Source organism: Ranitomeya imitator, chromosome 1 (assembly GCF_032444005.1).
Source record: "Ranitomeya imitator isolate aRanImi1 chromosome 1, aRanImi1.pri, whole genome shotgun sequence".
NCBI classification, from domain to species: Eukaryota; Metazoa; Chordata; class Amphibia; order Anura; family Dendrobatidae; genus Ranitomeya; species Ranitomeya imitator.
In genome coordinates this window covers 267912933-267927095 of record NC_091282.1, presented here as the reverse complement: position 1 = coordinate 267927095, position 14163 = coordinate 267912933, and the positions used below count along the sequence as shown (strand labels likewise).

The window sequence follows — 14163 nt, the reverse complement described above, 5'->3', positions numbered from 1 at the left end:
TAGTAAGTGACATGCATCTCCGTGTGCTGTCCCAACTCCTATTCATCCGAAGTGGCAATAAAAATATCAAACTTTGCAAAATTTCTGCCCAACTCCATGTTTTGCAAAAATGTTGCACCTTGTTAAAGCTTTTACACCACTTTTGCTATGTAAAAGGTTTGATGAATCAGTCCCAAAGTCTATTGCATGTATGTTTTCATTAGCTGCTTCTCTATTGTATTATGTAATTGCAACCTATTATTGATAAATAGAATTATAATACAAATACAGAATATTTATAGTACTTTTGTGTGGCCATTCTACTATTATCCTACGTGGATTCCATAGCAATATTTGCACTTCAAGGGGTCATACTCATTTGCGAGAAAAGGGACGAGTGTAATCCCATAAAAAATCAGATTGCACTCTGTTTACACACAAAACAAATATAAGTGAATATCTATAGATAGATATATCTATACTGTAGATAGATAGATAATCTATAGATAGATATAGATATATATATCTATAGATAAATATCTATAGATATATCTATCTATCTAGCTATGTACAGTGGGGCAAAAAAGTATTTAGTCAGTCAGCAATAGTGCAAGTTCCACCACTTAAAAAGATGAGAGGCGTCTGTAATTTACATCATAGGTAGACCTCAACTATGGGAGACAAACTGAGAAAAAAAAATCCAGAAAATCACATTGTCTGTTTTTTTAACATTTTATTTGCATATTATGGTGGAAAATAAGTATTTGGTCAGAAACAAAATTCCATCTCAATACTTTGTAATATATCCTTTGTTGGCAATGACAGAGGTCAAACGTTTTCTGTAAGTCTTCACAAGGTTGCCACACACTGTTGTTGGTATGTTGGCCCATTCCTCCATGCAGATCTCCTCTAGAGCAGTGATGTTTTTGGCTTTTCGCTTGGCAACACGGACTTTCAACTCCCTCCAAAGGTTTTCTATAGGGTTGAGATCTGGAGACTGGCTAGGCCACTCCAGGACCTTGAAATGCTTCTTACGAAGCCACTCCTTCGTTGCCCTGGCGGTGTGCTTTGGATCATTGTCATGTTGAAAGACCCAGCCACGTTTCATCTTCAATGCCCTTGCTGATGAAAGGAGGTTTGCACTCAAAATCTCACGATACATGGCCCCATTCATTCTTTCATGTACCCGGATCAGTCGTCCTGGCCCCTTTGCAGAGAAACAGCCCCAAAGCATGATGTTTCCACCACCATGCTTTACAGTAGGTATGGTGTTTGATGGATGCAACTCAGTATTCTTTTTCCTCCAAACACGACAAGTTGTGTTTCTACCAAACAGTTCCAGTTTGGTTTCATCAGACCATAGGACATTCTCCCAAAACTCCTCTGGATCATCCAAATGCTCTCTAGCAAACTTCAGATGGGCCCGGACATGTACTGGCTTAAGCAGTGGGACACGTCTGGCACTGCAGGATCTGAGTCCATGGTGGCGTAGTGTGTTACTTATGGTAGGCCTTGTTACATTGGTCCCAGCTCTCTGCAGTTCATTCACTAGGTCCCCTCGCGTGGTTCTGGGATTTTTGCTCACCGTTCTTGTGATCATTCTGACCCCATGGGGTGGGATTTTGCGTGGAGCCCCAGATCGAGGGAGATTATCAGTGGTTTTGTATGTCTTCCATTTTCTAATTATTGCTCCCACTGTTGATTTCTTCACTCCAAGCTGGTTGGCTATTGCAGATTCAGTCTTCCCAGCCTGGTGCAGGGCTACAATTTTGTTTCTGGTGTCCTTTGACAGCTCTTTGGTCTTCACCATAGTGGAGTTTGGAGTCAGACTGTTTGAGGGTGTGCACAGGTGTCTTTTTATACGATAACAAGTTTAAACAGGTGCCATTACTACAGGTAATGAGTGGAGGAAAGAGGAGACTCTTAAAGAAGAAGTTACAAGTCTGTGAGAGCCAGAAATCTTGATTGTTTGTTTCTGACCAAATACTTATTTTCCACCATAATATGCAAATAAAATATTAAAAAAACAGACAATGCGATTTTCTGGATTTTTTTTTCTCAGTTTGTCTCCCATAGTTGAGGTCTACCTATGATGTAAATTACAGACGCCTCTCATCTTTTTAAGTGGTGGAACTTGCACTATTGCTGACTGACTAAATACTTTTTTGCCCCACTGTATCTATCTAGCTATAGATATATCTATGTATCTAGCTATCTATAGATATAGAAACAAAAAAAGGAACAGCACAGTGTAATACTTATCTTTGGGTGCAAGGCCCCCAGGCAATCTGTCCAGTGATTGTCCACACTTCATAAAATTCAAAAGAGGAGGCAGCACTCCATTGTTTCAGTGGGATAAAGTGCAGGATTTTAATCAACCCACATGTGTGGGCGACGATTCGGCTACAAATGAGCCTTTCTCAAGCCTATCAAGATATATCTATAGATAGATAGATAGATAGATAGATAGATAGATAGATAATACCAAGCCCGATGTTTAGTAATGAACATAATAAAATGGTACATTAAGAGCAAAATAAAGACACACACATACACACACAAAATCTGCGTTAGGCCGGGGTCACACTTGCGATAAACTCGCATGAGTCTCACACCACAGTACCCGGCACTGCCACCGGCACTTGGATCGGAGCGTTCAGCTGCATAGAAATACATGCAGCTGCATAGAAATACATGCAGCCACATACTTAGGTCCCAAGTGCAGTGGGTACTGAGGTGCAAGACTCGTGGGAGTTTCTTGCAAGTGTTACCCTGGCCTTAAACTCAATATGTTTAGTTTTTTTTAAAAAAAGGGAAAAAAATGGGGTTGGCTCCTAAGCAATTTTCAAATCCAGGGAGGGAAAGACAGTGACTCAGGCCAATATTTATAGCCTGGGAAGGGGGTAATACCCATGGAGCTTCCCAGGCTATTAATATCAGCTCACAGCTGTATACTTAACCTTTACTGGCTATTAAAATAGGAGAGACCCCTCCAAAATGAAGTTGGGTCCCCCCATAATTAATAACCAAAAAAGGCTATGCAGACAGCTGTGGGCTGATGATTAATAGCCTAGGAAGGGGCCATGGATATTGCCCCCCCTGGCTACAAATACCAGTTCTCACCTGCCCCAGAAATGGTGCATCTCTAAGATGCACTAATTCCAGCCCTTAGCCTCTCTCTTCCCACTTGCCCTGTAACGGTGGCAAGTGGGGTAATAGTTGTGGGGTTGAAGTCACCTTTGTATTGTAAGGTGACATCAAGCCCGGCTTGGTAATGGAGAGGCGTCAATAAGACACCTATCCATTACTAATCCTTTAGTTGTTATAGGTTAAATAAAGACACTGCCAGAATAAAGTCTTTTAATTAAATAAAACACTAAACACAGTTTGTCTTCTTTATTATCCAGATAATCCATGCAACACCCTTGATCTCCTGTAATAAAAATTAAATAATAAACCAACACAAATAGTCCTTGTTTCAATGTAATCCATTTAATGAGTGTCCCACGATGATCTCCTTTGTAGAGCTGTCACATCGGGAGATGTGACTGCTCTGCGGAGGCCTCCGATGATACACTGACCGGAGATAATACTCCTGCAGTGTAGGTCACCGAAGTTCGTGCTCTAACTTTACGGCACTACCACTGTGTGAGAATTTTCTCACGCAGCAGCGCCTCAAGTGACAGTATGAATTCCGGCGACCTCTAGGCATCGGAGTGATCCACTGCAGGAGGATCATCTCCGGTTACTGTATAACCGGAGCCCTGTAGAACGGTCATATCTCCCGATGTGCCAGCTCTACACAGGAGATCATCATGGGACACTCATTATTAAATGGATTACATTGAAACATTTAGTATACTGTTGGTTTATTTTTATTTTTTTTGCAGGCGATCGAGGGCGTCGGGGATTAGCTGTTTTGGTGAGTATGTATTGTATGTGTACAGCTCTGGCAAAAATTAAGAGACCACTGCAAATTGTTCAGTTTGTCTGATTTTTCTCTTTATAGGTATATTTTTGAGTAAACTGTAAATTGTTCTTTTAGTCTATAAACTTCTGGCAACATGTCTTCGAAATTCCAAGCAATGCATTTTGCATTTTTTTCTGACAAAGAAGAATAGTCAAAATAAAAAAAACAGTGCTTTCAGACCTCAAATAATGCAAAGAAAACAAGTTCATAATAATTTAGAAACAACAACACTAATGTTTTAACTCATGAACAGTTCAGAAATCAATATTTTGTGGAATAGCCATGATTTTTAGTTACAGCTTTCATGCGTCTTGGCATGCTTTCCACCAGTCTTTCTCACTGCTTCTGGCACAAACTTTTAAGCATTTCTTCTTTGTTTGATGGCTTGTGACTATCCATCATCTTCTTGTTTACTTTCCAGAGGTTTTCAATGGGGTTCAGGTCTGAAGATTGGGCTGGCCATGACAGGGTATAATTGTGGTGGTCTCTTCATTTTTGCCAGAGCTGTACTGTATATGTATGTACTGTATGTGTATATGTGTTTTTTTTTCCTATTCAACACAGTAGCCGGATGGTGGGACTACTACTGTCCCATCATCGGCTAAAGCTGTCACTGTTCTATGTGACAGCAGACATATATGGATGGGACTAGTAGGCCCACCGGACGATGCCTGCCTACACACAGACACACACAGCTGCGCACACACTCACAGACCCCCGCAGACACACAGATACACACAGGCACCCGCAGACAGACATGCACATCTTCTCCGCTTCCACATAGTCTCCACACACATAGTCTCTGCCCACACACTCTTCATCCTCCCTATCTGCAGCGTTTTTTGCACGCAACTCTGCAGCAAAACCGCAAATCTTTTTACACCTGCAGTTTTCCTGCTGATTTGACTGACTCAATGAAAATCAATGGGTGCAGAAATGCCTCAGATCCGTGAAAAGAGTTGACATGCTGTGGAAAATAAAATTCTGTGAATCCACGTGGATTTTTCCGCAGCATGTGCACACCAATTCTGGATTTCCCATTGACTAACATTGGTTGTGCACTACACTGCGCATTTGATGCAGTTCTGTGCATCCAAAAACGCTGCTGATCCCCATCAAAATCCACATTGTGTGCACTTAGCCTAAAAGTCTTCACATTTAAAACATTACTGGTCATCCAAAAGTGGTCGATACATACTAATTGAAGGATTATTACTAGGAATGCACATCAAGTGGAGAAATAAAGCAGTTTTATATCAGATAGTACATTTTAGGACTAAGAAAATTATTAAAGCATGCAATTTATTTGAAATTCCAATTTAATGGGGATCTGTCAGCAAGTTTTTGCTACTTCATCTGAGAGCAGCATGATGTAGACAAAGAGAGGCTGGAACCAACAATGTGTCTGTTAGGCTGCTGTCACACTAGCAGTATTTGGTAAGTATTTTACATCAGTATTTGTAAGCCAAAACCAGGATTGGGTGATAATTACAGAAGTGGTGCTGCACCACTTCTGTAATTATCACCCACTCCTGGTTTTGGCTTACAAATACTGATGTAAAAAACTGACCAAATACTGCTAGTGTGACGGCAACTTTAGGCATCGGGATTCTCTTGCTGCGTGGGATAGATCCCAAGCATTATCTGCTTCTGCGGTCTCCCATTCAGGTCCAGCCACTGTAATTGCTGCTCAGCAGAGACATCAGTCCCAGCGTCTTGCTCATACTCATGGTATATGTTTGGTTACTGCAGGCTCTCCAGTCAAGTCTGTGGTAACCAGTGATATGCAGGTTCTGTCTTGTGATTTGGAGTCTAAGTCCAGAGATCACCTTACTGAGCATGTCCTTGATGTGGCGGCTTCTCATTGGTGGTCGGATGCTAGCTGCTCCAATGATGTGATAGCCCCGGACTGGCCAGCAGGCTATGTCATTTATGTTTGTGTGTGTGGGTGGCTACTCTACCACTTTGTCTGTACGTTTGTGTGTGTGTCTTGGCTCAGAGACTGTACATGTTGGCAGGCAGGTTACACAAATATGCAGTTTCGTACCCTTGGCTCAACACTTGAGTTTCTAGTCTGCTACATGCTTAGGGTGTTGGTCACGCACAGGTTCTGTAGTATCAGGACTGGGGTAACTAGCTGCATGGCTTAGCATCTGTTTCATTCTTGTGTGCAGTTAGCACAGTTCAGTTACAAAGCAAGCTCAACCCTTATTCTATACTTCTCGGTGAAAGCGACAGGGTATTGTACCTAGCGTCAAAGAGCTCTCTCTCTCTCCTGGTTCATCATCTGCTTCATTCCTGTGTGTGGTTAGCACCGTTTAGTTGCAGAGCTAGCCCAATCCACGTGCTACTAGCCCTGTGATGCAAACATGGTATAGCACTTCGCATACTCGTGCCGTACCTCTCGGAGCTTTGTACTCAGTGTTCCATTCACACTGAGTGGCATTAACTCAGAGTGTTCAAGGTAACACTTGCTGTTGTGTCCCATCATTGTTCACTAGCAGCAGGGTTCATCTCTGCACGGTGGACCCCAAGTTGCTATTGCACTTAATTTTATATTTTATTTGGTGCAATCCACCAACCCTAACTGTGTCACTTAGATTACTGGATGCAGGAGTTCTCACATAGAGTTTTAGATTTAGCAATGAAGCAGAGCTGATGAAGCTGCCCCAACCCCCTCACCCTCTGTGTATACAATGTCCATAGACAGTGATGTGCCTATAACAGGAAGGGGCGTGTCAGCCCAAGGCTTATCTGACCAGATAGTCACAGCAATGATAAGCTGGTGCTAAAACAAACAAAGCCTCAAAGATTGATAACAGAGGCCTTACTGAAATCTGTGTTTCAGCCCCTACCTCATGCTGTCTTCAGATTACACAGAATAAACCTGCTGACAGATCGTTGCAGCCATGCACATTTTATTCCATATTGGCAGTTACAGTTATTCTACCCTTCTACCGACCATACATGTTTGATGAAACAAGACAGCAAACCAACCATTTTGTCTGTGAATATTTTTTAATAAAATATCTTACATGACAGATCTTTTTGTGAAATATACTGCCAACTTATAGCTGAAACCAAACACAACCAAATTATTTGAAATGACAACAATCTGTGATTGATTGAATGGAATGATCATTCTTAAACCATAATCATTGTTTTAATTTTTGTTAAAAAAAAGATCATTAGTAGATGTTGTAGCGTTTCCCTTAATTCAGGTCTTGGGGGACACTCGCTTGGCACGGGAATAACGCATACAGGCTCGGTTTTCTTACAAGACACAATCTCTTAGGTTTATTTCACATCCACATAAACAACATCTTCAGGAACTTGTCAACAGCATGAACACCGTCTCTGTACATATTCAGCTTTATCACAGTACCTCACTGATCCCGATCAGCATAACACACGGTTTTCAGACCGTTACACGTTGGCAACCTACGCGGGTTCCTGGACACCTCTTGGCCTCAGAGGTGCCCCAGACACAATGTCTCTCTCTTTCTTTCACTCTGACCCCGGTCAGTACAAGACGGATCTCCATCCGTTACCTGTTGGTGCTGCACAGGTTCTCGGATACCTATCTTCCTTAGAGGCATCCCACAGACATTTTCACTCTTCCTTTCATTCTGACCCCGGTCAGTACAACACGGATCTCCATCCATTCCACAGTCTGGTCTGTGCGAGGTCCAGAGCCCCTGCCATGTGCTCTTCAGGGAGACGACACTCCCTACACATGGGGCTCTCCAGGACAAAACAGCACAGACCATTCAGGTTCACACTCAGAGCCCATGTGACCAAACCTCAGTCACATTATATGCTTGTAACCACTCCCCTAGATTGGAGTGTGTGTGGCTAGTCTGACCCTCCCATCTCTCAGAACTAGCCTGCCAGCCTCCCTAGTTAAACAACACACTTCACTTGTAAGACTACAGGTCCCAGAACATCCTTACTTCAGGCTGACAGTGCAGAGTGTCTTCCTCTGTGAGACACACACACCGGCCATTCACAATAATGCCAGACTTTTACTCATCACCACAGTTACATCTGCAATTGCCATCCATTCCTATGGCCACCATACGCCTCCATGCCCACTCTGGGAAGCTCATACAGCACCCCCTACCTATAACATAGGTCACTATACTACAATGTGAAATTAAGCAACTTTGTAATATATCTTATTAGAGAAATCAGGTTCTTGACTGCCAGAATTGGACATTCATTATCAAGAGTCTCAATCCTGTAGTAAAATCTGTATTCATCAAAGACAGACTTTCCCATTCTGAGATAGGAGATGGTGGTAGCTACTCATAAGATTATATCTAGATAGAAGGGAGAGGAGGGAAGAGCTCTGCTTCTAGCTCCTCCGCCTTTCCGTCTACGTAGATTTCCTATCTCAGTAATGGGAAAGTCGGTCTTCACTGAATACAGATTTGCCTCAAAATTGAGAATTTTGATCATGACTGATCAATTTTAAAGGCAGACAAAGAAACAGATTTCTCTGATAAGATATATTACAAAGTTGTTTATTTTCATGTGTCCTATTGATTTATGAAATCAAATTTACTTTCCAACTGATGGTTACTCTTTAAGTTTTTACCTGATGACTGATCGACTTAAGTCTAATGTTTATGGGCACCTACGGTATATGTATGCTTAATACATGCCACATGCAAAAGTAAAAATTGGTACATGCTAAAGAGCATGGACATTAAATTACCATATCCAAAATATGTATGTGCGGTCCATGTTTTTTTTTCAACAGTTGTAGATACTTGCAAACTATTTTGCAAGCATGTTCCTATGGCTGACTGATATCTTAAAAGACAAACACTGCCTTAACCAAGTCTGAGCATTGAAGTGCTTTATCAAAACTTAGCTAAGCACTGTAAGCAGGTGTTCGTTTTACAATAAGAAGCCGATCTTAGCAACAGTTACGACATCATCATTGGTTGTTAAATGTCTGAATGACTGTGCATAATGAAAATGAACTTAATGGCTTCATTATGGAAAGTCTAAAAAATGTTTCTTAAAAAATTTGCTGTACAAGAAAACCTGACTAGAGTAAAAAAGGAAGGTTTTATGTTTCATAAAATGTGAAGAGTTTTCATTTGTTATTTGATGTACCTAAACATGAATCATTGATCAAGTGTTTTGTGAAGCAATAAAGAGAATGAAGTTCCATATCTCGCCAGAATTAACCATTCTTGATCAAACTTTCCAAAATGGAATGTGAAATAGTTTACAGAACAGAAAAAGAACAGTTGTAATTGCTATTTCCTGAAGGTTACATACAGTGCTTCATCATTCTTTACAAGTCATCATGCTAAACTTTAAATTAATATACATTTTTGAAATGTGCAATTCTTTTTCATTTAAATACACAACTGCGATAATTTAAGTCAGCATATAATAATGTCTTCTGACAGTCACTTTATTATTCCGCTGTTAAAGTCAAATCCATATCGCCCCAGGGACTCATTGTCTTTTTAGAACCAGTGAGGAAAAAACACATTTTATTGCCAAGAAATTTAAACTAGTGCTTTTATGTCTTAGAAATGAATTTGTGCCCTTCACCTCCTCGTAGTTTACAATTTATTACAGTATAAAATGTTCTTCATGAAAATATTTTCTTCCTTTTCTTGGCTGTTGTTTTCTGAATTTTCTCTTTTCCTTTTGTATACAGGAAGTAGAAGTCAGTTGTTGGATTCAGTTTAGTGATGGTACAGTTGCTCCTCTGGAAATCTACGACTCTAAAGACTTTTCACTGAGTGTGACATCCTTGGATGAGAAGGTTTTCTCTGTATCTCAAGATTCTAAATCCAAATGGCCAGTATTTTCTGCTATTGCAGAAGGACAGGGTGCTCTAGTCAAGGTAGAGCTCATGATAAATGAGGTATGTCAGAAGTCCAAACGCAAGAGTGTTCTCGCTGTTGGTTTTGGTCACGTAAGAGTTCGGTTTGGTGACAACAATGGAAGTAACACGAGAAATGTGAACTACCGAGATCATTTTGAAAACCATCCTATTGGTAGAAAACAAAGGATTCCTATGGAACGAGCAAGACCTGATGTTACTTACTTTGGTACACCATCTATGGAGCGAGATATCGAGAACATGAACAGAGCTACAACTGACCGAGCCCCGTTAAATAAGAATAGAGAGCGAGAAAGTCTGTTAGATGATGACAGTCATCTTCCAAATATCCCCATGGATTTTACTAGTTTTCCAGCACAAGTTGATCTACCAGGTAGTAATGGTGAGATGGAAGAAAATGATCTTGCTCAAAATGCAAGAGGATTAAGTGACTTGGAAATTGGAATGTATGCATTATTAGGGGTCTTCTGCCTGGCTATTCTTGTTTTTCTCATAAATTGCGTGACATTTGCACTCAAGTACAGACACAAACAGGTCCCAGTGGATGAACAAGAGGCCATGACACATTCACATGACTGGGTTGGACTTACAACTCGAACAGAAATATTAGAAAGTAACATAAACTTCCCTTTGCAGCAAGATGAATGCATTACAGCTGTAGAAAGGGGAATAAATATTGCAGAAAGTAAATATCTTATCACTTCAAACTCTTCTAAAACTGTAAATGGACAGCCGTACAGATCTGCAGAAACTTCCTTCAATGAAGGGAAAGAGCAGAAGAGTGAATCTGCAACCTCGCCTACCTCCAAAAGGAAACGTGTAAAATTTACTACTTTTACCACCATCCCTTCTGAGGATGGTTGTCCTAATATTAATTCAATTTTAGTGAACAATGATGACGATATAAAGTGGGTTTGCCAAGACATAGACATGGGCGAATGCAAAGAACTCAGAAACTATATGGAAAGGTTACATGAAAATGTGTGAAAAACATCTTTTGCTTCAAGATGTTTAGCTGTTCTCAGACAGACAAAAGTTCCGGTAGGGGCTAGTTCTATGTCCAATATATTTCTTCACATGAATATCAACTACTTTAAAATTATAAAGTAATCAATAAATGCACAAACAAACTTTTTACACAGACTTTTACAGGGTAGAACACAGCCAATGTAACGCAAAGTCTGGATAAAATGCAACATTGTGTATTGTATGTAATGTGTCATGCGAAGTGAAAATCCAACATAATATCATTTACAGCAAAGGGAAAATTGTATTACAATATGAATCAGAGAACCAAATTATATCACCATAGGAGAGATTTTTCACAAGTGTAAAAAATTGAGGGAACTTGGAATTGCAATGAATTAGATTAATCGCTCATTTTTCAGAGGTCAAAAGAAAAAAGGTCACCTGAATGGTTGACATGCAAAACTTCTCTCTTTTTTAGGCATTAATGTTGCTAAATCTCCTACAATGTTTTTATGCAGACATGGAATGATGTGGAATTACCTGTATTTGCTATTTGTTGCTGTCTTATTTGGTAGTCTACAATTTAACAAAAGATTATATTGTAACTTGAAAAAAATATTTAAGGATTTATTAGCAAAAATGTTATTGTTCAACTAAAAAAAGTTAAGTTAATGAAAATCCTTATCAGACATGTCAACTCTTATATAATCCACATATATATCCTTACATTGACTGTCCGTAATCTTTATAAAACCGCCATTAACAGATGACCCAAATATTTGCAAAGATCTCAAAAATCCTTACAATAAAAAATGTATTTTCTATAAATAAAAGCTATCATATGAATATTTGCCTGTGCATAAACAAGTATTAGGAACACTTCCTCACTTTTATTAGCCAACTTTATACAATAAACGAAGGACTCAAATGTCCCTGTCTCCCTGCACCATGTTATACATTTTCGTGGGACGTTTAATGATGACTTCTACATTTGGGACCTGAACTTTTGCACTAGGAACTGAACTTTTGGTTCAGGCACAGAAACTAAACTCTTTCGCATTAGATGTGCATGTTCTACTGAGAATAACAGCATAACCTTAAGGTACCAAGACTTAGCACAGCCTTTGTTGGGTTGGCTGTGGTTGTGAAATGTCACTGAGCTGAACTAAATAATGAGTTTGTCAATTCCTTCCTCCCATAAATAACAACAGCACTGTCATCTCTTAATTCTTGTTCCAATAGTTTTTATAAATTGTTCTTTCAATATAATTTAAGGGTAAATGAGGGGAAAGGAGAAGGGACTTGAATAGATTGAAGACGATAGTGTGTGAAAAGGAGGAAAATACCTATTTCTGAAAACCTGCACCTTTTTAAATATTTTATGTATTATGTAGCCCATGCTATTTGTTGAACTTTTTTCTTACAAATCCAGAAAAATACTGTTTTGGTCGAAAAGTACAATTTATTATTTCTTTTTCTGTAATACGTGAATTGAAAATTGTTTTACTATGGGGCATAATAATTAGGATGAGACTGATAAAATGAAACACATTATCGTAATAGCTTTAACCAGTCAGAAAAAAGTTGACATAACAGCTAGTAATGTCAAATTTTCACAATATCATTGAAAATATAGCAGTAACTGCATTGAGAAATGTTCCCGGTTGTAATAATGACACCAATGACCTAAGAAATTGTAATAACGCTAATATATAATTTTGAAATGGGTAAATTGAGTTGAGATTAAATAGAAACTACATTCTTACAGTGAACAATACAACCATCTTTTAAAATAATTCACTAAATACTTTGTAAAGGTCAGCTCAATGTCACCTACTCTGTTAGACCTCATCCATGCTTCATCTGTTGGCTCTGAATTCTGTTCTTTTGGAATAAGAATATGTAGATTTATACACTGCTTATTTTGCATACTATATTCCTAAGAGAAGCATTTTCTTGGTGTTTGTATTAGGGATTATGGTATCATATTACCATTGTTTGAACTGCAAAATAGTATTATTACCTGGAATTTACAAGAGAGTTTGAATGAGGCCTTTGGATTACATATTTTAAAAACTATAAAATATTATAAACAATATACCCAAGAAAAGGATTTTATAAAGAAATGGCCTTACTAGATTCTAATAGCTTGCATAGTGTTGACGGATTGGTCACTGAACACTGCCATATTTCTAGATACATGAAATATTTGCACTAGTTTTTGTGTATTTGCATTCTATATGCAAGCATCGTATAGCTAAACCAACTGAGCAAAAACTGAAGAAAATCCTAAAGGGAACCTGTTACCAGGTTTTCTCTAGATAAACTGTATCCAACATCATTGTGCTGTCTTTAATAGCACACCTGCAACCCATTTACCCATTTCACAGCTCCTAAGAATATGTCTTTTATAATTGTTCTTCTCCTTATACTAATTGGCACTGAAAAGTTCAGTGGGTGTTTCCAGACAGTGTAGTCGCTGTCACTCCAGCCTTTATTGATGTAGCTAAAGTCGTCCACACTACTTCTAGTGCCTATGCACCTTTTGTTCTCTAATGCACAGACACAAAAGTTGACCAGACTGTGTGGAAGCGTAGAAGACATCAGCTACGTCAATCAAGGTTGAAAAGATGGCAATTTCGGAGACAGAAGAGGTGTCAAACATAGTCTAGAGATTCTTGGAACTAGCTACCTTACAGAGAGTAATAATTATAAAAGCCATGTTTTTAGGTTTGCGAGAGAGCCATGATCTTAAAAGGTTTCGGAAGTGCTATTAAAGACTGCACAAGGGTGGTGGATACAGCTTATACTGTATACAGATACATTTAGAGGGACACATGTGGTCTTCAATAACCTTCAAGTTCCAGAACATAGAAGTATACAGTGTGTCCATAAAGTCATGGTGCACTTTTGACCAGTCACAGGATCTATTTATAGTTTACATTTTGGCGCCCTTTCTCTGGCCCAATCATATCAGACCTGTTCATGAGGAGAGATAACAAGAACCAATCTAACAGCACAAACTCATTTAAGCTGTTGCTGAGCCCCAGTCAGATTAACCCCTGATAAATTGAACTTTGATTAATACACTGCCAGGTCTGTGACATCATGCAACAACAAGCTTATGCCAGCTGTGTGGTTTTCCATGCCAGTCGAGATGTGGACCGTACAGGGGAAAGTTGAAAGTTCAGTGTGTTCTGTGGCTCGCTAAATTCAAATCTGTTACCAAAGTTCTACATGAATATCAGCACGTTTATAACGAAGCGCCACCACATAGGAATAACATTACTTGGTGGGATAAGCAGTTGAAGAAATTGGCAGTTTAGTGCAGAAACCCCATTCTGGTAGGCCATCAGTCAGTGTCGAATCT

General features: G+C 39.4%; 1 protein-coding gene across 1 annotated transcript in view; it reads left to right on the top strand.

The window, feature by feature from the left end:
* LOC138668730 (transmembrane protein 132D-like) overlaps positions 1-11637 on the top strand; it is a 1836494-nt gene extending 1824857 nt beyond the window's left edge. The window contains exon 9 of the mRNA XM_069756046.1: positions 9636-11637. Coding sequence (XP_069612147.1) covers positions 9636-10811 — 1176 coding nt within the window. The 3' untranslated portion in view covers positions 10812-11637. The remainder of the gene's footprint in view (positions 1-9635) is intronic.
* Positions 11638-14163: the final 2526 nt, after the last annotated feature.